Source organism: Protomyctophum bolini, assembly GCF_963924005.1.
Source record: "Protomyctophum bolini genome assembly, chromosome: 4".
Lineage (NCBI taxonomy): Eukaryota > Metazoa > Chordata > Actinopteri > Myctophiformes > Myctophidae > Protomyctophum > Protomyctophum bolini.
Window position 1 is genome coordinate 46,773,399 of NC_137865.1, and position 25,681 is coordinate 46,799,079.

A 25,681-nucleotide genomic window follows, 5' to 3' on the forward strand; every position below is an offset into this window, starting at 1 on the left:
TTCAGACATACACTGACTAGATGCCAGCCCAGCAGTAACACTCTGGGAGTATAGGAGGCTAACTCAGAGTGTACACGTGTAACCAAATGGACCCGTGCTAAGAAGGAAGGGTGCATGCATTTGTGTTGGTTACATTTGTACACCGAGACAGTGACTGCATGGGGCCGGGGGAGTGACTGTCTGGGGCCGGGGAGGGAGTGACTGTCTGGCTGGGGGTTTTACTGTCGCGGTATTCTGCAGCAACAAAGAAGAAAGGACATCGATTTGAGCACAGATGGCTATAATAGCTATTAAAATAGCCCTGAATCATCATAGCCAACTATTATTAGTCCCTCCTCCCTCCCTAAAGGTAATAGGTTACAACGGACCGGTCAACGGACGGTCGGTGTCGCTGGCCGAAAAGGGACACGGTTTAGTTGTAGACAGGCTATCGTCCGTACGTCGTACGATGCGGTTATGTGTTGAACATGCACGGTGCATGCATGCATCGCATGATGCCTGGCTGGCTGCACAACGTGCACATCAGGCCAGACTGAACCCGGTAGATAGATAGTAGCTCGGTGGACAGCGTGGAATTTGGATTAAAGCCACGTCACGTAGAGGCTATATACTCTTCTCTTCATAAACAGACAGTCTTACACGCTTTCATTGTCTAATTGTCTATAGCCTACTCAAACTCAAACCATAATGATTATTATGGGAACATATAATATGGCTTTTAGTTTTTTATTATAGGTCACATATTCACAATGAATAAACCCGATCAGATTCATCTCCACGGGCATTCCAAATGCGCAAAACCCCAAATGGCAGTGCATGGATGCATGCGGACACCACATTATCAGGATATTACTGTCTGTGTGCAATGAATTGATACAGCAATAATGGCCTTGATTAATATTAACACAAATAATAATATCCACAAATTAGAGAATCACAAATCAGGCATCTCCCAACAAACATAGGCTAATAGTCCGTCAAGCTTCATTGCAAATTAACACACGAGGCATAAACACAAACTGCACACACAAGAAAGTGCGATTCCTTCAGTTTGCTATTTTATTATATATTGGTTGGCAGAAACAGACAACCAGACAAAGTGCTCTTTATCCGTACGGAACGTTATTATAGCTGCAGATCATCCAAGACAAAAATGCAAACAAAGCGATCATGCTGCAGAGATTGTAAAAAAAATATATATATATATTTCAACGTGAATACGATAATAACAGCATGTTATGTTTTACATTATCATTATTTTTTTTGCATTTACCTGAATGAAACATGGTAAAAAAAATAAAAAAACGAAAAAACGAAAAAACCGTTGAGTGGTTTTGAGCGGTAGGATCAGATCGGATGCAGAAGAAGGAATGGACCAGCACTAGCAAGGCAGTAGCTTGCGCAGTCATCTCCAAATAGCGGGCTCAGTCTCAGCCCGGCCAAAACAGCACAAACTACTACCTCAGCCAGTGAGACCTGGTCGGCACATCGTGTCCACTCCCTGCCCTGTCCGTCTCCTGCAGACAGTGCACGGTGGAGAAGGCTAGAAAAGTAGGCTATAGACAGCTGCGGTGCAAAAAGATCCATAATACATCCCCACTTCCAGACTGTCCCAGCAGCCCGCCCGCCGCCGGTGGGGTGTCCGCCGCCTCCTCCTCCTCCTCCTCCTCGTGTCCGGTGTCTGTCTCTATATCTTGACTGAGTGTCCTCTCCCGGTTGGGAGCAGACTGTATTCACTGTAATGTAAATAGGAGAGGTAGTGTGTATTATAGACCCCGCCCCGGCGGACCGCCCCTGTCTCGCCGTCTCCTCCTCCGAGAGGTTAGGTCTGTAGTATAGACCCCGCCCCGGCGGACCGCCCCTGTCTCGCAGTCTCCTCCTCTGAGAGGTTACCGTTATTCTGTAGTATAGACCCCGCCCCGGCGGACCGCCCCTGTCTCGCTGTCTCCTCCTCTGAGTCTGTGCACCAGACAGAACAACGTTAACCGCTACCTTCCCTCAAATGACCCAACTTAGGCTATAAGCTGTTTGATGCTACTGCAGTGCCGTCTGTCTGCTGCGCTGCTAGAAGAGATGGATGGAATTTATGTATGTTAATAGATTGTAGAATAGGTATAGCCTACACTACAGTGAGTAGTGTAGGCTATAAGGCTATAAGTAAGATATACAGCTCAATATACAACATCTGCTAGAGGATAACACCAGAAAAAGCACTGACTTGTTTCCATTTTCAATTAATCAATTTCAAATTCACCAATAATAATAATTAACAATAATAATAATAATAATATATAAATAATCAAATACAGCTATAGAAAAACATGTAGTCACAGTAGTAGTATCACAATATATTGTCAACTGTGTGTGTGAGACTGTGTTTTTATTCTTGCATAAATTGCCAAAATAAATCTTTCGTTGCAATTATTTTGGTCACAGTAATCACCACATGAAATGTGCATAATTATGGTCCCGTCACCCATATAGCGTTATGGCACTACAGAGAGCAGAGGTGCAAACACACGCACATTGTCTGACCCATTCTGGACGGGAGCCCCTCTTGGTGTTTTAAGCATTATGTTACTTTGGCTATTGAAAAAATAGCAGATCTACAAGCTACGAACTTGTAGATCTGCAATTATTTTTTTTAAATCGTGAAAATGTGACACAAATCTTAGAATATATATTGTTACAGAGTCAACGCTTTTAATTCAAATCTTTGCTTCTGGGGAGGGGGGTCCCTGGAACAACATCATTATTTTCAGAAGGGGGACGGTGGTCAATTACATAATAATCTTTCTGGGGTCCTTGCCATGAAATATTGAGCATCACTGATATAGAAACATGGTTTCAGAAGACATTTATTAAATTTTGATGTCAGGCCTAAAAGGGTTTAAAAATGATGACATAATGGAATGTTACAGCTCAGATTGTCTTACCTGCGAGAATCCTTGTCACTCCATGCATGTTCTGAACACACAGTAGCACCCGTTCCGTTTCGACAAGACCGCAGCGATCACTTAGGATCAGTACGATTGTTTTCCACGAGTAAAGGCATGCTCTGCCGACTGATAAAACGATAAAACCTGGAAAACGACCGGATTAAGGTTGGCGAACATGCGTTAATATTAGGACCGTGCTGCGACATGCTTGCGGTTAAGTTTAGGGGAGGGTATGAGGAGGCTTGTCGTTTTCAGTATAAGCTCCCAGCATGTCCAGTAGACCCATAAGACTAGACCCATAAGATCGGTTAACGTGTCATCAACGCCAACCGCAGCCAGTAGGCTCCAGCCTACATGCAGTAGGTCCGATCGGCTAGATAAGATCGGCGTAATAAGTAACCTACTGGGAATTATCGGTTGATTTTCGGGTCGAAACGGCTCAGGTAACCATGCATGTACTGAACACAGTAGCATGCTGTGTGTGTGTGTGTGTGTGTGTGTGTGTGTGTGTGTGTGTGTGCAGGTAACCTCACGTCTTTCCACGTATCCAAGGTGCTATACATAGATTGTGCATTACATTCACACATTCACACACCGATGGCGGCAGAAACCATGTAAGGCACCAACCAGCACATCAGGAGCAATTAGGGGTTCAGAGTCTTGCTCAAGGACACTTCGACACTAACTCTGGGGGAGCCCACAGGGTTCGAACTGGCAACCTTTGTGGTTGCCAACCGGCCACTCTACCCCTGAGCCACCGCCGGTCTAGGCGTGGCTTAGACCGGATGATACTTTATTTGTTTTTTAAACCTTGGCGTCGTTTTGTTTTAGCCTCCCCCCCCCCCATCTCTCTCCCCATTTCCCGTCAAATTATCAATACAATAAAAGGCAGAAAAAACCCATAAAAATATCTTTAAAAAAAGGTTTATAAGATAGTGTGCCTGACGCCAACGATATACTGTATCGTCCCATGATTCCTAGTATTATATCCTCAGTCTCAGCTGAGTAAAGATAGCACGGAATAAGTTGAACACAGTGGGTTTGGTTTGTACAGACAGTACAAGGTACTGTAACTGTCCCGTTTATTTTTGTACAGACAAGTACAGTACATCCCTTCTGCAGGTGGCCGTCTTAAAATGATGACATCATGGAATGTTAAACAAGTCAGACTTTCTCGCTTGCATAAAATCCTCGCCCGTTTTGAAAAAGTCCTCTATTTATACTGTATGTCCGTCCGACGTCCGGTTCGTTCAATAATTATGCTATCGTTTTATTTCTTTTTTCTTAAAGATCAATAACGCCCCAAGTATTTATTTATTATCATTATTTTATTTTAATTACATCATGAACACCACACGCTGTACACCGACTCTCCTCGTCAGGGGAAATAGAACGAAGCTACAAACCCAGAGAGAGAGAAAAACACTGCAATCAATCATTTATTACAACACCGCTTCTCAAACGCACGGTTCGGTGGACCCAGGAGAGGCCCCCGAAAAATGAACCCTTTAAGGGGAGGGGGAGAGGAGGGGGGTCGGTCTGTAACGCTGAGTCATACCAAATGGACCCGGAAGGATTTAAACACTGACTGATTTAACAGCGTAGATCGGAGGCTCCACTATAGCTTAGTTTAGTGATTCTCAACATCTCTTTTCTTCATTTTCAACGACTCCTCGAACCGTACCATTTGATACCTTTTAGTTTTTTAAATCTCTACGTACTGTTCTTTCGGGTCCATTTGGTTCCGTTTTTTAGACCCTTAAAACTCCATCAGCGCCAGTGCTATAGTGGCCCGCTAGCGCGCCGGTCAGTGCCAGACGTTTTTGAGAAGAAAAAAAAACTCATAAAATGGCCCGACAATCAGTTCCGGTTCAAAAACAATGGTATAAACATCCACTATAGCTATTTCACAGGTCAGGTGGAGAGGTGGGTCAGATAATTGTTTTTGTCACATCTTTCTCGTGGCCCGGTTGCGGTACCAGTTACGGCGGGTCCACTTGGTTTCCGTTTCTACGCTGTTAAGAGTCACGTTCCTGTAAAGGGAACGTAATGTTAACACTTCGGAACCAAATGGACCCGGTGCACACGCTCAGAGTTACATTCCTGTGAGACAAGGGACCCCCCCCACCGCCCCGAGGACCACCGTATTAACCCATTCTGACCTGAGATCAGATTCATACGAGGTTTCCACTGGACACACACTGGTCTGATTATAACCCATTCTGACCTGAGATCAGATTCTAAACATGTCACAGTCGTTCTTCGATTTTACAAAAATAGCAGATCTACAAGCTCGTAGCGCGCCACCGAGTGGCGCGCTACGAGCTTGTAGATCTGCTATTTTTCAATAGCTAAAGCATAACATGATGCTATAACACCAAAATGGGTTCCCGTTCAGAATGGGTTAAGAACACACGCCTCCAGCCGCTGGAGGCAGGGGGGGGGGCTGGCATTAGATGCACAACGTTCGTGTGTGTGTGTGTGTTTGTGTGTGTGTGTGTGTGTGTGTAAGTGTGTGTTATGAGCGGGGGTCCGTGCGTGTCGCAGAGTCACCGTCCGTTGAAAGTGTGTGTGTGTTTGTTTTAGGCGATAGGTAAAAAACAATCGAATATATCAATCAATGTCCTTTTGACCAATTTGCCTCGATGTCGATATTGTGATGGTAATATACATTTTCTTGTTCACTTTCCACATTTCTCTCACACGCACACACACACACACACACACACACACACACACACACACACACACACACACACACACACACACACACTTAAAGGTCAGACGATTGTTAAAGTATATATAAAAAAAGGCCTTATGTGATTAAAACTCGACTCCGATCCATATTATCACCACATCGTTGCTGTCGGGCAGAAACCACAGATCTACATGTTTTTCCATAAATCGATGCCTTAATTAACCCATTCTGTTGGTGTTTTAAGCATTATGTTAATAGCAGATCTACAAGCTCATCGCGCGGCACTCGGTGCCGCGCGATGAGCTTGTAGGTCTGTTATTTTTGAAAAATCGTGAAAATGTGTTTTTGTCTCTTTGAATATAATTATATCCTTTCAGTGCGAACGTTTTTAAGTCAAATCTTTTGCTTCTGGGAGCAACATATTTTCAGATGGGGCTCGGTGGCCAATTACAGACATTTCTGGGGGTTCTTGACGTGAAATAGTTTGTGAACCACTGACATATTAGAAACATGAGGTTTTTCAGAAAACTGTCAGGATTTAGAAGACATTTAACAATAAAAAAGGGAACATTTATTTTTGGAGGTTTCCACCCGACAGAGACAATATAATATCTATACAATGCTCACGTTCGCGCGTGCGTGTGTGTGTGTGTGTGTGCGTGTGTGTGTGTGTGTGTGCGTGTGCTTTTGGAGTCAAGACACATTCATCATTTCTTCATCGTGTACAAAAAAAGAAGGAAAAAAGGGTTGTTGTTTGTGGTTTGTTTTTGGTGTGTGTGTGTGTGTGTGTGTGTGTGTAAATGTATGTGTGTGTGTGTGTGTGTGTGTGTGTGTGTGTGTGTGTGTGTGTGTAAATGTATGTGTGTGTGTGTGTGTGTAAATGTATGTGTGTGCGTTTGTGCGTGTGTTTTGGAGTCAAGACACATTCATAATTTCTTCATCGCGTAAAAAAGAAGAAAAAAAAGGGTTGTTTGTAGTTTGTTTTTGGTGTGTGTGTGTGTGTGTGTGGTCGGTCAGGATTCTCCATTGTGCACTGTGCAGAGACAGGGGTGTGTGTGTGTGTGGTCAGGACTCTCCGTTGTGCACTGTGCACGTGACCGGGGGGTGCATAAAGTCTTTGAAGGGCATCAGCGCCTCCTTGAGGGCGGAGCTGACCTCGGGGGAGGAGCAGGCGATGCACTCCACCAGGGTGGGGTAGAGGGCGATGACCTGCGCCCACGTGTTGCTGTCCACTGTGTCCGCCAGCAGGGGGAGACAGAGAGAGAGAAGGTCGTTAACATCCGGGGGTATTTAGGACCCAGTGTTGTTTTTGTCGACTAACGCCAGGGCTCCACCGGGCGCGTCCGTCCGCGCCGCGTCTCCGTCAGCGTCAGGAATGTTCCCTTTTAATCAATGGAGGGTGGCTCCACTGCCCGCGTTGAGTTGTGCTGCGTTCGGTGACAAAAAAATTGCCCCGGTTCGTCTTTTGACGCACGCACGTACGTACAATACATTATCCATAATGTTGCTGACGCACAGTTTTCCAAAGCCCGCAGTGGCGCACCTCTAGCGTGACGTTGACGTTGTCGTGACGCGAGCAGGACGCGACGGAGACGCGTCCGGTGGAGCCCTGGCGTAAAACTACGACGAAAAATGCTCGTCCGCTATATTTGTAGAATCGTCCTCAGGTCTAAATGGCACGAAAACCAGTTTTACCACTTGAATCCTACAGTATATCAATATCGGACAAATAAGCAACTACTTCAGAAACAAGCTCCCCAAAAAAACGCACATATATTTACAGTAGGGATGCACCGAAAGGGAAATTCTTGGCCGAAACCGAATACCGAATATAAGGAAACAGTTGGCCCGAAAACCTAATACCGAATATCTGAATAATATTATATATCTTTTTTCCTACCATTGTTGTCACGGCCGACCCTTAAAGCTACCCGATTTATGAGAGAAATGGCTATGGCAAAACTTAACTTAAATAATAATCACTATTATGGGTCCATAAAACATTTATTCAGGCATTAATGGGCCGAAACCGAATAGGCTGAATATTTTCTGCGGTGGAATATTCGGTGCGTCACTAATTTACAGGCGACTTTACAGACAATAATCGCTTATAATAAGAGGACATGGCAACACTTACTTCAAGGGCACTTCAAAGAGATAATTACTGCTCCGATTCGGTTCAATCTGTTTGCATTTCACAGACAGTCTAATGGCCTAATTAACCTTGTTGGGTTCCATAATATAAATACATCTCCCCGAGACCAGGAACACAAAAATAATGGTTTATTAGAAGGAGGTCCCCAGTGTACAGGACCACATCTATGTGGAATTAATAGATGACACATATGCTAATGTAGGTTGCATTTTCCTTCTTGTTTGCCTGTCATCTCCTCTTTCAAAGATCTAAATGAGTTTTTCTTTTCTTTTTCTTTTTTGTGGCAGCGTTATGAAAGCTCACCGTTTTCCGGCTGGGTCTTTTTGAGGGAGTCCATCAAAGTGCTGATGGCTTTCAGGACGAAGATGATCTCCGTCACCTGTTGCCTAGAATGAAACGGAGACAAATGAAACAATGTCTTTCAGCTTCCGTTTGTACTTGAAAGTAGCCTGAATACAAGAAGATAAGTTCTATAAAAAGTGGGATCTCTTCTTTCAGCCTAGCGATAATGCATGAGGATTTCAATTAATGTATACCGTAATATTTTTGGTGTTAATATTTAATTTAAATCTAAAAACTATTTTTGGCATCTGCCACTTGAATTAAGTTGACTTGATTGATTGACTGTCGGGCAGTCAAACTCAAACCCATAATGCAATATTTTGTTTTCGAGAGTGTTGCTGCGCACAAATGTTGGTAGAATTACAAATGAAATACAAAAAAACTCTATTCCATTTCTCCCCCTCTAGTTCCCATTCCAAGTGCATTTGTCATAAATGTAATGCCAGTGCCGCTATTCCAAAGACATTTTCAGCAATGCTATTATAATGTTTTCATTGGGTATAGATCTTGTTGAGCTGGTCAAAAAAGTGTGGGCGCCCAGGCTAGGGGGTCTGAGTGTCAGGCTAGGTAGAGGGTCTTACCTGGGCAGGGGGCAGCGTCCGCTGAGCCTCTCGTCGTCCACGTAGCGGCGCAGGACGTCCTGGGAGCGTTTGAGCAGGACGGACAGCGCCATGCGGGAGATGTAGCCCTCCTGGGGGGTGCTCACCTTGTTGCTGAAGGAGAACTGGAGGAGGGTCTCGAAGCACACCTTGGAGAACTCCTCACGCATCCGCACGTCGATCTCTGCTTCTGTTGGGGGGAACGGACACATATATATAATAGTATAAGCATTCCTTTGTCCCTCTGTCAATCACACTCCTTAACAGAGTCCTTGCAGAGGGCAGACAGGGTAGGGGTTGAAGGTTTTGAGGTGATGTTCTTCCCCTCTTTTGCACTAGGTATGGTGGTGGTATTTAAATGTTGTACGGGTCACTGTGTGGCTTTGTTGTCTTGTATTGGCCCACGGTGTTTACCTGTGAAGGAGGACGACTGGGAGTGTATGGAGCCCTTGTTGAGCATGGTCATGATCTGACCCACAAAGTCTTTGGGGATGAAGTTGGCGTACGGCAAGATCTCTGTGCTGATCAGCTGCACCACCTGGAAGGAGAGACAGAAGACCCGTCGTCAGCAAACTCTACCATGAGTTAACAGAATAATGAGAGACAGAAGACCCGTCATCAGCAAACTGTACCATGAGTTAACAGAATAATGAGAGACAGAAGACCCGTCATCAGCAAACTGTACCATGAGTTAACAGAATAATGAGAGACAGAAGACCCGTCATCAGCAAACTCTACCATGAGTTAACAGAATAATGAGAGACAGAAGACCCGTCATCAGCAAACTGTACCATGAGTTAACAGAATAATGAGAGACAGAAGACCCGTCATCAGCAAACTGTACCATGAGTTAACAGAATAATGAGAGACAGAAGACCCGTCATCAGCAAACTGTACCATGAGTTAACAGAATAATGAGAGACAGAAGACCCGTCATCAGCAAACTCTACCATGAGTTAACAGAATAATGAGAGACAGAAGACCCGTCATCAGCAAACTGTACCATGAGTTAACAGAATAATGAGAGACAGAAGACCCGTCATCAGCAAACTGTACCATGAGTTAACAGAATAATGAGAGACAGAAGACCCGTCATCAGCAAACTGTACCATGAGTTAACAGAACAATGAGAGACAGAAGACCCGTCATCAGCAAACTGTACCATGAGTTAACAGAATAATGAGAGACAGAAGACCCGTCATCAGCAAACTGTACCATGAGTTAACAGAATAATGAGAGACAGAAGACCCGTCATCAGCAAACTGTACCATGAGTTAACAGAATAATGAGAGACAGAAGACCCGTCATCAGCAAACTGTACCATGAGTTAACAGAATAACCCATAAGACCCGTCATCAGCAAACTGTACCATGAGTTAACAGAACAACCCATTTAGGCCTGACGTCGACATTTAAAAACATGTCTTCTAAATGATGACAATTTTCTGAAAAACCTCATGTTTCTGTATCTGTATTTTAGTCTACTTTTTATTTGTTGACGAAATTGTCAGTATATTTAGTCTTAGTTTCAGTCATCGTAGGTTAGTTTTGAAGTCAAAGTCAAAGCAGCTCAGTGGCCTTGTGGTTAGAGTGTCCGCCCTGAAACTGGGAGGTCGGGGTTCGATCCCCGGCCGGGTCATACCAAAGACTGTAAAAATGGGACCCAATGCCTCCCTGCTTGACACTCAGCATCAAAGGGTTGGATTGGGGGTCAAATCTACTAATCAAATGATTCCCGAGCGTGGCACGGCTGCAGCTCACCTCTCCCAAGATAGATGGGTCAAATGTGGAGAACAAATTTCACTGCGGTAACGTGTGTGACAAATCGTACGACTTTGACTTTGTCAATACTGGAATGAGCTCCCTCTCACACTGAGGGAGACCCCCACTTTCACAGCTTTTAAAGGACAGTTGAAACAATGGTTAATAACCAGTCTTGTGATCAAGTATGACGCTTAGTCCAACATAGAGTAAACCTACTCTAATAATAGTTTAATCTTTTCTTATTTTTTATTCTTACTAGTCTTATTACGTTTGAAATGTACTAGGTATGTGTATGCTATGTTCTGTATGTCAGTCCTGTTTGTGTTGTTTGATGTTTGATGTCTGGGGACTGCAGATGGAAATTAGCATGTTTTGATAAATCTGGTATATTTACACTGCATTTTTAATGTAATGTTCATCAAAATACACTGTCCCCACTAAATAAAGGAATAAAGTAAAGTAGTGTAGACTACGTGTACCTCTACATCGATGGCCTCGTTCTTCTGGAATTCCTGGATGGACAAGTTGTCCGGAGGAGTGCTGCGAAATCCAGACAGAACCCACATTCAACAACAAACAGTCACTATTTCACTGCCATAATCAACCATTAGTCTGGTCCTAAAACACTTTAATGGGGAATACCACTCATTTGTCATTAATATACCTTAGAGCTGTTGTGTGGAAATAAAAAATCATTAACACTGTGAATCACATCTTGATCAATCATTAATATGTGATTCACAATGTTAATACTATAGTAAAATGTTGAAAACGAGTGCTATTCCACCTTTAAGCTTTGCACAATAGAAATACCCCAGTTAGATAGCAGATCTACAAGCTCACAATTCATTTCATTGCAACACGTTATGATGAGCAGATCTACAAGAGCTGGTGGACCTGCTGCTTCCGTGTGAAGCTATAGTAGTATATGATGGAGTAGAGCAGGTGTGTCCAAACGTTTTTCAAAGGGGTCTATATTAGAAAATATTAAAAAAAACATCTCCTCGACTGACATAATGTGCCTTCGGACTATAACAATGCACTTTTTTCTGGACTGCCTAAGAAAACAACTGACAGATTACAACTTGTCCAAAATGCAGCAGCCAGAGTTTTAACTAGAACTAAGATGAGAGAACATATAACTCCAGTTTTGGCTTCACTGCACTGGCTTCCGGTTGTTTTTAGGATTGATTTTAAAATTATTTTACTTGTGTATAAAGCTCTCAATGGTCGCCCCCTAAGGTCTTCCACTGCTGGCCTGCTCGCTTTGCCTTAAAAAATGGCAACTAAAAAATACGGGGAAGCAGCTTTTTGCTTCTACAGGCCGACGGCATGGAACAAGCTCCCACTGTACCTTCGACAGGCAGCCTCTGTAGACATTTTTAAAGCACAGCTCAAGAACCACTTCTACACCCTTGCTTTTAATTGATCTTTTTTTGTTATTCATGTCCTCACTGTATTGCATTACTGCTCTTGTTTTTTAATGCTCTGTAAAGCACTTTGAGCTGTCATGAAAGGTGCTATACAAATAAAGTTTTATTATTATAACAAAGTCACATACATATACAGTGTACAAAGTGTGACCACTCAGAACCAAAGTCCAATCAACGGAGAGATCACGGTACCTTTTGGTGAAGAGGAAGTCTTGGAAGGCGTGGGCCAGCTCGGGCCACATGGTGTCAAACTTCCCGGAGGAGGCGTGCTGGCGCGCCACCAGCAGCCCGATGGACAGCACCTTGAGCAGGGACGACACGGCCAGCTTCCAGGTGCTCTCCGACGGGCAGGCGTACTTCAGACCCAGCGGTATCCGGAGCGTCTGAGAGGGGAGAGAGTTACTGTCACGTCACCACCATCACAGGGGCACAGGGCACTTTTGGACAAATATTGTGAAAATAGCAAATCTACAAGGTCACAACGTGTCGCGCTGCGACTCGTTGAGAGCTTGTAGATCTGCTATTTTCGGGGCGCAACCCAGCACTCTTTAGCTATAGTGGAGATGCAGGTGTAACAAATCAAAAACAAATTTGTTCAACGCAAAATACTGTGTTCAAGTTAAGGAGACTTCAGGGTGAAAAAAAGCAATTCTCCTGAATGCTGCCTTCCTTCCGGCATGGCATGGAAAGGAGTGGCGTTTTGCATTTCTTTCACCATAGTAAATAAATATGCTGCATTCGTGGTCTGGAAAGGGCATGAGTTGTTTTACAGACGGGACAAAGGGCAGGGGCTGAAGCCCCCTTTGGTGTCTGTGTGTGCACGTCCCTGGTTGGGGCAAATGCGCTCCCCACAACACAATTTACCATTCAGGTAGCAACTCAGACGGAGCTGAAGCGTTATTCATAGTCTGGATTTTCGGTGGTGAGGTGACCACCGAACTACCGGAGCGGTGGTCACCTCACTACCGGAGCGGTGGTCACCTCACCACCGGAGCGGTGGTCACCTCACCAACAAAACTCCAGACTATGAATGAGCCTTTAGGCTCTGGTCGGACCCACCTTGATGATGTTCTGCAGGACCTTCTGGTTGATGACAGCCTTGTGGCAGGAGGTCTTGTGGTAGAGGTCCACCACCACCTCCAGGGAGCGCTCAGCAAACGGGACGTAGTTTAAGGCAACCCACTCTGCCTGGTGGGTGAGAGAGAGAGAGAGAGAGAGAGAGAGAGAGAGAGAGAGGTTCAACAACATGGGAGTCAGTCCATACACAGCCTGCTACGCTTATGGTGATGCAACATTCAGAGCAGTATTAACCCACTAAGCCCTCTCTAGCAGTGGTTCCCAAGGTGGGGTCCGGGGACCCCCAGGGGTCCCTGAGGGAGTTCCAGGGGGTCCCCCAGGTAAATGATAGTTTGGAACCAAATGGACCCTTATGGGTCTGTAACTCTGAGAGTGTACAAATGGAACTCCATAACATATAAATTGGGGGATAGAAATGCCATTAAATGGGGGTCCGTAGATTAATGCATGTCAAACTGGGGGGTCCTTGAAATTAAACGGGTTGAGAATCACTGCTAGAGCCGAAACAATCTTCTCTTATGGGGGTCCCTGGCATACATTTTCAAATGGGGGTCCACAGGCTAATGAGTGTCAATTTGGGGGTCCTTGACATGAAAAGGTTTGGGAACCACTGGACTATACTTAGTAAACCAGAAGGCTTTTTAACCTCTACAGATCTCTTTGCAGAAAATTGCCGATCTACAAGCACATCTACAATCACTTGTAGATCGGATATTTTTGGGGGCGAATGTTCCCCCCGCCCCCCAGATTAGGATGCTATAGCATTCAAGTGGATATAAAGGCACACTCTGTATAATTATTCACATGCACAAACAGCAGCTCAAATGAATGGAATTCCAATGCCAAGTGAGATGATCTCTTTTTATGTTTTTAAAGGTGAACTTCCAACAGAATGTGCCTTTAATTAAAAGAGCAAAACAAAAAGTGTGCATTATAATGTGAACGCCACCGAAGAAAACACGACAACACAAAAGACGACAGAATAACGTTGGGATCTCACAGATTTAGGACACCGCCGTGTAAAACAACACCAGTTAGTGGTGGGAGGGGGCTTGGGAGCAGTGTTGTTTTTGACAGCAAATTTAGATTTTAGTTTTAGTCACAGTCTCTTCAATATAGTTTTCAATTAGTTTCAGTCACATTTTAGTCAGCCCGGAATGTTTTGGTGTTAAGTCTGGTTTTAGTCGACTAAATATCCTAAGACTAAATCTACAGTTGATTTAGTCGACTAAAATGTAGTTTGGTGGGCGTCGTAATGACTGATTTTACACTTGCTGAAAATAGCCGATCTACAAGCTCACAACGCGTCACAGCGCGACACGTTGTGAGCTTGTAGATCGGCTATTTTCAGCATGCAACCAAGTGTAAAATGACACTGGATCTCTTGGCCACTAGTCCCCTTCGTAACATTTTTGTTTAGTTTTTATTTGTTGACGAAATTGTCAATATATTTAGTCATAGTTTTAGTCATCATGGCTTAGTTAGTTTTTGACAGTGAAAAAAGGTAGTCGACGAAAAATGATCGTCATAGTATTAGTCGACGAAAACAACACTGCTTGGGAGGGTAGCGGCATGGAGTGCGACAGTGAGTGAGCGATGTACAGTAGATGAGACATACGTAATAAGACGCTACAGTACATGCTACAGTACAGTATAGTACAGTACAGTACATGCTTTTTGCTTATTTCAAGTGTCTCTGTCTGGAGAGACAAGAGCGTCTGCTCAATCATATTAATTATGCCTAGATTGAAAAATTGTACATGCGGTAAAAACAAAATGCCTCATCTAACAAAACACAAACAATGGAGGTATGTCACCACCACTACAGAGTGGGGGGTGTGGAGGGTGGTTTGGGGAGGGGGGGGGGGGGGTACAGTAGAGGGTAGAACTCACCGGTGCAAACAGTTGAATCTATAACGGTACATCCAGTGAGTTGTCACACCGTACAGGAAAACACAACGAGAGAATAAAGGTCGGCGTTAAACGGGTTTTTACACTGTGGATTCTGTAAACGGCTCGGTGGACCAGATGAGAATGTAAACGGCTCGGTGGACCAGATGAGAATGTAAACGGCTCGGTGGACCAGATGAGAATGTAAACGGCTCGGTGGACCAGATGAGAATGTAAACGGCTCGGTGGACCAGATGAGAATGTAAACGGCTCGGTGGACCAGATGAGAATGTAACCGGCTCGGTGGACCAGATGAGAATGATGCCATGGGTGAAGAAGTTAGGGAAACCGAGCTGAAGATTAGAATGACATCTAAAACTATAACAAATCTCACTTTCCAACAAACTGGAAACATCTTGAGTTGATCACAAAGGCCTGGGTGTGCGCCTAATAATTAATTTTCAATGAGAGGCGTGCGTTTATTTTTGGACGTGCAGAGAAGTTGGGGAGCAAAGCATACGCAAGCGTATTTCCACGGGCGAGCGGTCCCGTGAAATTGTCACGTGCGTACACCGTGCACACGCTCGCATCAGGGCAACTAGACCTGGATTGTGGGGAGCAATTTTTTACGCTACGCGTCCCACGGCCGTCATGAACAGTGACAACGCCTCCCCGTCTGAAGGGACCTCAAGGCTACAAATATCCATTTGTTTCTTAGCAACGAAAGTATTGGGTCTGAGAGGCTAAATGTCATCACATGGTGTGGTCCGTGGGTCAAATGCAGAACTAATAATGAACCTTGATAGGAAAATGGTTTTAAAACCACTGCGTTGGTTGGAGTAATGGCTTCAGCCAGCCGGACCAATCAATGCTGCTGGATCCAAACAGCATTGTCCCCACGATGGATGGATGGATGGATGGATGGATAGATATTTATCTATCTCCTCCCCTCCCTTCACCTCCCCTCCCCTCCCTCACCCCCCCTCCCCTACCTGGTTGTATTTGGCGTTGGCCACGTGTTTGGTCTCCATCTTGCCGTACTGCGGCGGTTTACAGGAGAACTCCACGAAGAGCAGCAGCTGCTGGAAGATGGCCGGGTACATGACCTGGAGGTTCTCTGGACCCACACAGATGGCCTACAGCAGGGGAGACATGCAGAGAACAACCCTGTGAGCAACCGAGTTTACAATGTGACAAATTATGCCGTGATCTTTGCGTGTGGCCGCGTGAACGCAGCGTTATGCACAGCCTGCTCACCGCAGCCGTGAACGCAGCGTTATGCACAGCTGATTCCGATTATGCTACAGATTATATCGTGCACATCCCTATCTCTTACCTTCTGGAGGACGTCCAGGTGTAGGAGGGCAGGATGAAGGGGGTCCCTTACCTTCTGTAGAACATCCAGGGGTAGGAGGGCAGGATGAAGGGGGTCCCTTACCTTCTGTAGAACATCCAGGGCAGTGAGCACGGCCTCCTGCAGCCCGGTGAGCACGGCCTCGGTGTAGGAGGGCAGGATGAAGGGGGTCCCTTACCTTCTGGAGGACGTCCAGGTGTAGGAGGGCAGGATGAAGGGGGTCCCTTACCTTCTGGAGGACGTCCAGGTGTAGGAGGGCAGGATGAAGGGGGTCCCTTACCTTCTGGAGGACGTCCAGGTGTAGGAGGGCAGGATGAAGGGGGTCCCTTACCTTCTGGAGGACGTCCAGGTGTAGGAGGACAGGATGAAGGGGGTCCCTTACCTTCTGTAGGACGTCCAGGGGTAGGAGGGCAGGATGAAGGGGGTCCCTTACCTTCTGGAGGACGTCCAGGTGTAGGAGGGCAGGATGAAGGGGGTCCCTTACCTTCTGGAGGACGTCCAGGGGTAGGAGGGCAGGATGAAGGGGGTCCCTTACCTTCTGGAGGACGTCCCAGGTGTAGGAGGGCAGGATGAAGGGGGTCCCTTACCTTCTGGAGGACGTCCAGGTGTAGGAGGACAGGATGAAGGGGGTCCCTTACCTTCTGGAGGACGTCCAGGGGTAGGAGGGCAGGATGAAGGGGGTCCCTTACCTTCTGGAGGACGTCCAGGGCGGTCAGCACGGCCTCCTGCAGCCCGGTGAGCACGGCCTCGGTGTAGGAGGGCAGGATGAAGGGGGTCCCTTACCTTCTGGAGGACGTCCAGGTGTAGGAGGACAGGATGAAGGGGGTCCCTTACCTTCTGGAGGACGTCCAGGGGTAGGAGGGCAGGATGAAGGGGGTCCCTTACCTTCTGGAGGACGTCCAGGGCGGTCAGCACGGCCTCCTGCAGCCCGGTGAGCACGGCCTCGGTGTAGGAGGGCAGGATGAAGGGCGAGGCGTCGGAGCTGATGGGCGTGCTGACGGCACCGTGTAGGATGAGGCCCAGCTGACGGAGGTCGTCCATGCTGAAGCCCGTCTTGATGTGCTGGTAGAGCGCCGGGAAGATCTGGACCAGCGCCGTCAGGAAGGGCTGGCTGGGGACGAACGCCGGCTTCTCTGGGACGCCGCCGGCGACACCTAGGGGTCGGCATCGACATGACAGTTTAGCTACGCCGTTTCCCCTTTTACCCACATATATAGCTCAGGATTTGTGGGTCACTATAGTCTCGTATTGAGCACTGAAGTCTGACGTCAGTATCGGTAGAGTGGCGTAAATCCACAGGTTCATGTACTTTATATTTGCATTGTAATCCCCATAGGGGGATTTTAAGATCACCTCATATAAGAACTGTGTTTGAAAAATAAACAAAATCTTCCCGGCCGCTTCACTCATATCATCATATGGATATGAAGAATCAACTGACTGAGAGAAAACGCTAATGTTACTGCTACTGAATTAGTTACATTTTCGCTAGAAGCAGACTGTATCATATATGATTGACTGACTGTCGCAAACGATACAGAGACACCTCCCTAACAATATAACGATATAGAGACACCTCCCTGACAATATAACGATATAGAGCCACCTCCCTGACAATAACGCAGAGACAGTTTATTTTTGGACCACAACGCTTAGTCGACAGACATTTTTCGTCATAGTCTTAGTCGGCGAATCTGCGATCATCTCAGATAACGTAATGCAGTGGTTCCCAAACTGTTTTATGTCAAGGACCCCCATTAGAAAACATATGCCAGGGACCCCCATAAGAGAAGATTTTTCACAGCTCTAGCAGTGATTCTCAACCTGTTTAATTTAAATTTTCAATTTGGTTTCATTTGTACAGTCTCAGAGTTACAGACCCTAAAGTCTGTAAACTCCCTCAAGGACCCCTGGGGGTCCCCGGACTCCACTTTGGGGAACCAGTGACGTCATGACGTACCTCCGGCAGCGGTAGCAGTAGCGGCGACAGCGGCGTTGGGGGGCGACGGTGGCGGCCTGGTGGCCTCGGTGCCCGTCCGGTACCACGTGTTCCACGCCGACCACCACAGCGCCGAGTCGTCCATGGGCGCCGCAGACTCCTCCCCCTCTCCGCCCCCCGCTGCGGCGGAGGGAGGCGGGGCCTCGTGCACGTCGCTGTAGCGTGTCAGCCGCTCCAGCATGGAGTCTGAGCGGACGAGGAGCGCCGGTCTGCCGGGCCCCGAGGCACTGAGGGCCGGTCTGCCGGGCCCCGAGGCACTGAGGGCACACAACCACACACAGGCATCGGTTATCCCATTCTGACCTGAGATCAGATTCATACGAGGTTTCCACTGGACACACACTGGTCTGATCAACCCATTCTGACCTGAGATCAGATTCTAAAAATGTCAGTCGTTCTTCGATTCTTTCAAAAATAGCAGACCTACAAGCTCGTAGCGCGCCACTCGGTGGCGCGCTATGAGCTTGTAGATCTGCTATTTTTCAATAGCTAAAGCATAACATGATGATAACACCAAAAGGGGTTCCCGGTCAGAATGGGTTAATGTTACGTACAGACAGCACTAGAATTGCATTTTATGTAGTCATAGCACTTTATAGTACATATTAGAGCTGGGACTCGATTAAAAAAATTAATCTAATAATCAGAGGCTTTGTAGTTAATTAATCTAGATTAATCGCATTTTAATCGCATATCAATTTTCAACCTGAGAACAGCAAAGAAACCTTTTTTTTCAAATGTTTTTTGGTATCCCAGTGAATCAATGAATAGTGGATACTACAGGATACCACTCATTTTCAACATTTTACTGTCATTAATATAGCTGTTGTGGAAATAATAATAAAAAGTCACCCCATTCTGTGTTGCCTAGAACTGGAGGTCTGAAAAAATATCAACTTAAGGCGGTGCAGCAGCCTAATGAGCCTATTCAGTACTGGAAATGCGCCCAGTGAGAAACGTTCCGCCTTAAAAAAAAAAAGGTGCGATTAATTTTTCTGTAGTTAATTGCGATACATTTTTCTGTAGTTAATTCATCTAAATTAATCGCATAAAGTCCCGGCCCTAGTACATATGTTTAGTATCATATAGTATGTACAGTATAATTATATATACAGTATACCGGTAGTTTCATTATATAGATATTCCACTGTTACGTTCTTAGCTATTACGCATGTTTCATGATAACTACTTTGTATGTATGTGATGTATTCCCATGCTTTTTGTTCTTGCTTAATGTAAATCGCTCTGGATTAAGAGCGTCTGATAAATGCCTTAATTGTACATTGTTGTCACGTCACAGTTTTAATAAAATTTTGACCTGCAGGACGATTCTACAAAATGCCTTCTTAAATACTGACAGTTTTCTGTTTCTATATCAGTGGTTCTAATACTGACAGTTTTCTGTTTCTATGTCAGTGGTTCTAATACTGACAGTTTTCTGTTTCTATGTCAGTGGTTCTAATACTGACAGTTTTCTGTTTCTATGTCAGTGGTTCTAATACTGACAGTTTTCTGTTTCTATGTCAGTGGTTCTAATACTGACAGTTTTCTGTTTCTATGTCAGTGGTTCTCAAACACTTTCATGTCAAGGACCCCCAAAAAATATATGTAATTAGCCGCTGACCCCCATCTGAAAATATGTTGTTCCAGGGAACCCCTAGAAGCAAAGATTATAATGTTTTTGTGCATAGTTCTCATCGTGTCATCTTTCCAAGAAAACATAGAAAGAGGGGGGCGGGGGAAGGCGGGTCTCTCTTAAATTACAAACAGCACAGCCGTAGGGTCTCTCTCATCTCATTTACAATAAAACTAAGAGGGTTTCCAGATATTTACAGGCTTCTTTCACAAACGGCACAACTGTAATGTTCTCTCTAATAAAATGTACAGGTGGCTGTACACAACAATTTACAATGTAGGCGTTTAGCAGACGCTCTTGATCCAGAGCGACTTACATTAAGCAAAAACAAAAGCATGGCATACAGTACATGAATCGTGTATAAGCTAAGAACATAACAGTGGAGTATCTATGTCTGTCAACTATACTATACTATATTATATATTATACAATAATAACAATATACATGTGTACTACAAGTAAGACGCGCAAACGTGGGAAGCGAACGCATATTTGGGTTTTTTTAAGATTTTTGTGTTTTGTGTTTTTGTGTGTGTGTGTGTGTGTGTGTGTTTTTGTGTGTGATACAGCTGCGCCCTCTGGTGGCGGGCAGGTGGTGTTACAGCGTGACAGACAGACAGACAGACACACAGACAGACATGTTCTGCTAGGTCTCATAGTTAGTGCTCAGTGCGTTCGCAATAAATAGTGTATGTAGTTATGTAGCAGAATCCAGTTAAGTGAACGTTTCGTGAAGATTCTTGTAAACCATGTTTTTTCTGTTCTATGGACCCTAGAGGACACAAAAAAAACGGTTTACATTTTTTTTTCGCGCCCTAACAATATTTTATCACCATGGCAATACATGGCAATGTGTAGCAATATTCAGTGTCTGTCTGTATTTCTGTCGACATCATTTCTCCAAATCTGCCAGGCCGATTTACACCAAATGTGGTCCAGGAGTGTATGATGTGCTCTGGAAGACCCCATAAAAATTTCACCACGATCGGCCCATAGGTGGCGCTACAGCACCAAATTAAAAACGAAATTTCATGATTATTCACAAACTACTTGTCCAATTTCAATTACATTGGCTAGGTTTTTGTACCATGGGCTGAAGCACAAGCCCAGAAAGTTTGACCACAATCCACCAATAGGTGGCGCTACAACAACAGATTCAATATGCAATTTCACAAGGTGCATAAGCTACCTGACCAATTTTCCACAAAAACCTTGAATAATCAGTAACGGACAGTTTTATTTCAAATCAAAGGGTTTATTTACGAACGTGACATGCTCAACTGTACAAAGAATCACTGTAGGTATCATCGTCATCACTCTCAGCATCATCTTTTGTATGATTATCACATGAACCCTCAGCAGCCTCACATTTGCAGAGCTCTGTGCATGGAAGGTTATTACTGTTGCAAGAACAGCGGCCGCTACACTTGCTGGCAACACATGCACACCTGACGAGTTCAACAACGGCCTCTGGTGCAGGTGGAACCTTTGAGACTACAGGGACACACCTTCCATCATCTTGTTGCTTCCATCCTAAAGAAAGTGGATCTAAAACCTGTGGCTCAGCAACGATGTCTTGTGCCCATACATTGGCTTGCCAATGTGCTCGCAGAATGTGTTCGACGATGGACCCTTGCGTGGACTTTTCAACACCCTGATTGCCCTTGAGCTGTTTAAATATGTGCCACCAAAGTACTTCAGCTGATTCATACCCAGGTTTGAAAAGCTGACACACAAACTTTTCACACCCGGCTAACACCTCCAAGGATGGATGAGGGCCAACACCAAGTTCAGCAAGTGCATGGAGAACATCATCACCAGTCTTCATGAACGATTTGAAGCAGGAAGATTGACCTTTTCCTCGGATGTGACCAGTGGTATCGCAACCAGTGAGTGTGGAATCCTGGCAATGCGGCTGCTCGTTTTACTATTTCACCTTTCCGAACAACCATCTCCTGCACGACAGCCATGCCGTCAATCAAGATACTGGTCAACACTTCTGCAGATGGGCTACTCTGCATGTCTATGGATTCTTCATTAGATTCCATCTCTGAAACCACTCCTTCCAATTCATGGATGAGGGCAGACTTGGCTCTAGTCTGCAACAGAGAACCATCAGACTTCATTAAGCTGGCATTGTGATCAGCAAATTCATGTGTTCCCACAATGTTCTGCAGGTCCAGTTCTCTTGAGGACTTGGCAACGAGAAGCAAGCGAACAAACAAGGAGTTTGTTGCTTTCAAGCTGACTATTTCAGATGATGCCTTAAGCTTGATAGTTTTGCATCCATCTTTCCAGGTCAGATACTTCAGCTTCGTCATTTTGTCCCACATGTTCTTTTCCCCTCTGACCCTCTCATTCACAAAAGTTCAGTGCTCTGCTCCCTCGTAACTCTTGCAGAATGTTTCACTCGGAGTGTTGACATAAAGGCGCAAGGCTACACAGATCTATACTTGCTATTTGACAACTATACAGTGACAAACTCCATGAAGGACAGAACAAGACATCTCTGTAAAATAGAGTATAACATACCAGTCAAAGACTTCAAGGCTTTCCTCGGAAGCAAGGAAACCAAGGCCAACCTCGTCCTCTACCTTGCACAAAAAGCTGTTGATCTTTGCAAGCTACCAATCACAACACACACACACACACACACACACACACACACACACACACAAGGGTGTCATGTCCACAAACACAAAAATGGTGAACATCACAAGTACACAAGAAGAGGCGGATACGTTACTGGTTATGTATGCCGCAGCAGTGAGTCGTTTAGGTAAAACGCCACATATATACTCATGTGACACTGATGTTTTGGTACTTGCCCTTCGAAGGTTACCAGACCTTCAACCAGAGAGTGCAATCATCATGGGCACAGGAGATCAAAGACGGACGATAAAACTCAGACCAATCTACACGGCCATTGGCCCCAAACGAGCAGCCGCATTGCCAGGATTCCTCACGCTCACTGGTTGCGATACCACTGGTCTCATCCGAGGAAAAGGTAAATCTTCCTGCTTCAAATCGTTCATGAAGACTGGTGATGATGTTCTCCATGCACTTGCTGAACTTGGTGTTGGCCCTCATCCATCCTTGGAGGTGTTAGCCCTTAGCCGGGTGTGAAAAGTTTGTGTGTCAGCTTTTCAAACCTGGGTATGAATCAGCTAAAGTACAATCAAGGGCAATCAGGGTGTTGAAAAGATATGTCCAACGCAAGGGTCCATCGTCGAACACATTCTGCGAGCACATTGGCAAGCCAATGTATGGGCACAAGACATCGTTGCTGAGCCACAGGTTTTAGATCCACTTTCTTTAGGATGGAAGCAACAAGATGATGGAAGGTGTGTCCCTGTAGTCTCAAAGGTTCCACCTGCACCAGAGGCCATTGTTGAACTCGTCAGGTGTGCATGTGTTGCCAGCAAGTGTAGCGGCCGCTGTTCTTGCAACAGTAATAACCTTCCATGCACAGAGCTCTGCAAATGTGAGGCTGCTGAGGGTTCATGTGATAATCATACAAAAGATGATGCTGAGAGTGATGACGATGATACCTACAGTGATTCTTTGTACAGTTGAGCATGTCACGTTCGTAAATAAACCCTTTGATTTGAAATAAAACTGTCCGTTACTGATTATTCAAGGTTTTTGTGGAAAATTGGTCAGGTAGCTTATGCACCTTGTGAAATTGCATATTGAATCTGTTGTTGTAGCGCCACCTATTGGTGGATTGTGGTCAAACTTTCTGGGCTTGTGCTTCAGCCCATGGTACAACAACCAAGCCAATGTCATTGATATTGGACAAGTAGTTTGTGAATAATCATGAATTTTTGTTTTGAATTTGGTGCTGTAGCGCCACCTATGGGCCGATCGTGGTGACATTTTTATGGGGTCTTCCAGAGCACATCATACACTCCTGGACCACATTTGGTGTAAATCGGCCTGGCAGATTTGGAGAAATGATGTCGACAGAAATACAGACAGACACGGAATATTGCTACACATTGCCATGTATTGCCATGGTGATAAAATATTGTTAGGGCGCGGAAAAAAAATGTAAACCGTTTTATTTGTGTCCTCTAGGGTCCATAGAACAGAAAAAACATGGTTTACAAGAATCTTCACGAAACGTTCACTTAATTACACAATGACATACACTAAAAGTGCTATGACTACATAAAATGCAATTCTAGTGCTGTCTACGTAACAAGCTATAAGTCTGTCTAGCAGTCTGTCTAACAACCAAAAGGGGTTCTCTTTTCCACCACAAAGAAAACTACACACATAGTACGGATTAAGTACCTGAGCGGGTCGATGAGCACGCTGACGGCGGGGGGCTGGGGGACGCCCCCGGCGGCGTCCATGGCGTTCAGCTCCGAGGAGGAGGAGGCGGAGGCGACCATCTTCATCTCGAAGTCCTTGACGGGGCTGACGATCTGCAGGATCTCCTGGAAGCTCTTGAGGGCGGCCAGCGACACCTCGTTGTTCTTGCTGAGCGCCGCCGACTGGATGTGATCCAGGAGAACCTCCCAGGCCTTGAAGAAGTCCCCTGGTTGGAGAAGAGAAACAAGATGACTGGATGTGGTCCAGGAGAACCTCCCAGGCCTTGAAGAAGTCCCCTGGTTGGAGAAGAGAAACAAGATGACTGGATGTGGTCCAGGAGAACCTCCCAGGCCTTGAAGAAGTCCCCTGATGGAGAAGAACGGACGAAGAAGGACTCAGGGTTGGACTTGGGTTAAAGAAAAAAAACATTCAGGACGTCGGGAACTCCTTTTGGTGTTTTAAAACATTTTGTTATACTTTAGCTATTGATAAATAGCAGATCTACAAGCTTGGTTGTTGCTATTTTTGAAAATAGCAGACCAAGCAGGGAGGAATCTGGACACGACCGCAACATACCCAAAGCCTACACGGGTTGTGCAGTCGACGCGCTGTGATTGGCCGGTCGCTGTGATTGACAGCCTAACCCTAACCGTAGTAAAACTATACCTAAACCTAGCCCTAACCTCAGTAAACTTAACTTGCCCGGGTTGAGTGGTTATAAACACCACCCGTGTAGGAATTAGTACTGTATGTAGCGACATGACCCATAATCCAACCCTCCATGCCGAGTGCTAAGCAGGGAGGAATTGGGCATTTCTTTGTTTGAATTCGGTATGACTCGGCATGGGAATTGAACCCTCGACACTCTAACCACGAGGCCACAGAGCTGGTAGCCACTGCATACATGAATAGTAATCATCATGGATGAGGGGAGGCGGGACTTAATAAGGTCAATATCATGTGCTTTTGTCGATTGTTTTGGTTGGAGGCAAGATGTTGTTTTTGTTTAAAAAGGTCCCTTATGGTTATCTCAAATCAATAATTACCTCTCTTAACAACAACAAGTCAATGCGGCACGGCAGAGAGGAAATCGAAGGGACAAGCTGTGAAATGAGTTCGTGGATGTTTAGTTGCCCCCGGGGCAGAGCCAGCCTTTACGAAATCAAATAAACCAAGATAAATGCAGAAACGGAATATAGGGCTGTGCTGAATCTAAATGCTGCTCATTGCCCAAAGCAATGTCTTGATGAGACTGCAGTAGAAACATTACCAGCAGAGTGTCAGTCAGTGCAACATGTTGTCAGCTTGCCTTGGCTGGCATTAACCAGCTGGGTTATTGCATTGCCGGGTCGGGTGATTGGGGCGGCAGTGGGTCAGCGGTGGAGTGGCCAGTAGAGCCGGATGGGACCCACAAAGTGACGCAGAGGTTTTGATTTTGATTTTTCAGTCTTTATCATCCGGTCTAGACCGGATAGA

General features: G+C 45.4%; 1 protein-coding gene across 5 annotated transcripts in view; it reads right to left on the reverse strand.

Annotated features, from left to right (window-relative positions):
* Window positions 1-3,979: 3,979 nt before the first annotated feature.
* mon2 (MON2 homolog, regulator of endosome-to-Golgi trafficking) overlaps window positions 3,980-25,681 on the reverse strand; it is a 66,283-nt gene continuing 44,581 nt past the window's right edge. For 2 of the 5 annotated variants that reach the window (XM_080760889.1, XM_080760892.1), the window contains 12 exons: window positions 24,185-24,431; window positions 18,211-18,506; window positions 17,136-17,404; window positions 15,889-16,032; window positions 14,900-14,917; window positions 12,989-13,117; window positions 12,122-12,312; window positions 10,976-11,036; window positions 9,148-9,271; window positions 8,716-8,923; window positions 8,096-8,178; window positions 3,980-6,869 (listed from right to left, as the gene is read on the reverse strand). In XM_080760889.1, the coding sequence (XP_080617015.1) occupies window positions 6,703-6,869; window positions 8,096-8,178; window positions 8,716-8,923; window positions 9,148-9,271; window positions 10,976-11,036; window positions 12,122-12,312; window positions 12,989-13,117; window positions 14,900-14,917; window positions 15,889-16,032; window positions 17,136-17,404; window positions 18,211-18,506; window positions 24,185-24,431 (1,937 nt within the window). In that variant the 3' untranslated portion in view covers window positions 3,980-6,702. The remainder of the gene's footprint in view (window positions 6,870-8,095; window positions 8,179-8,715; window positions 8,924-9,147; window positions 9,272-10,975; window positions 11,037-12,121; window positions 12,313-12,988; window positions 13,118-14,899; window positions 14,918-15,888; window positions 16,033-17,135; window positions 17,405-18,210; window positions 18,507-24,184; window positions 24,432-25,681) is intronic. The other 3 variants (XR_013963904.1, XM_080760891.1, XM_080760890.1) reach the window with 3 other exon arrangements.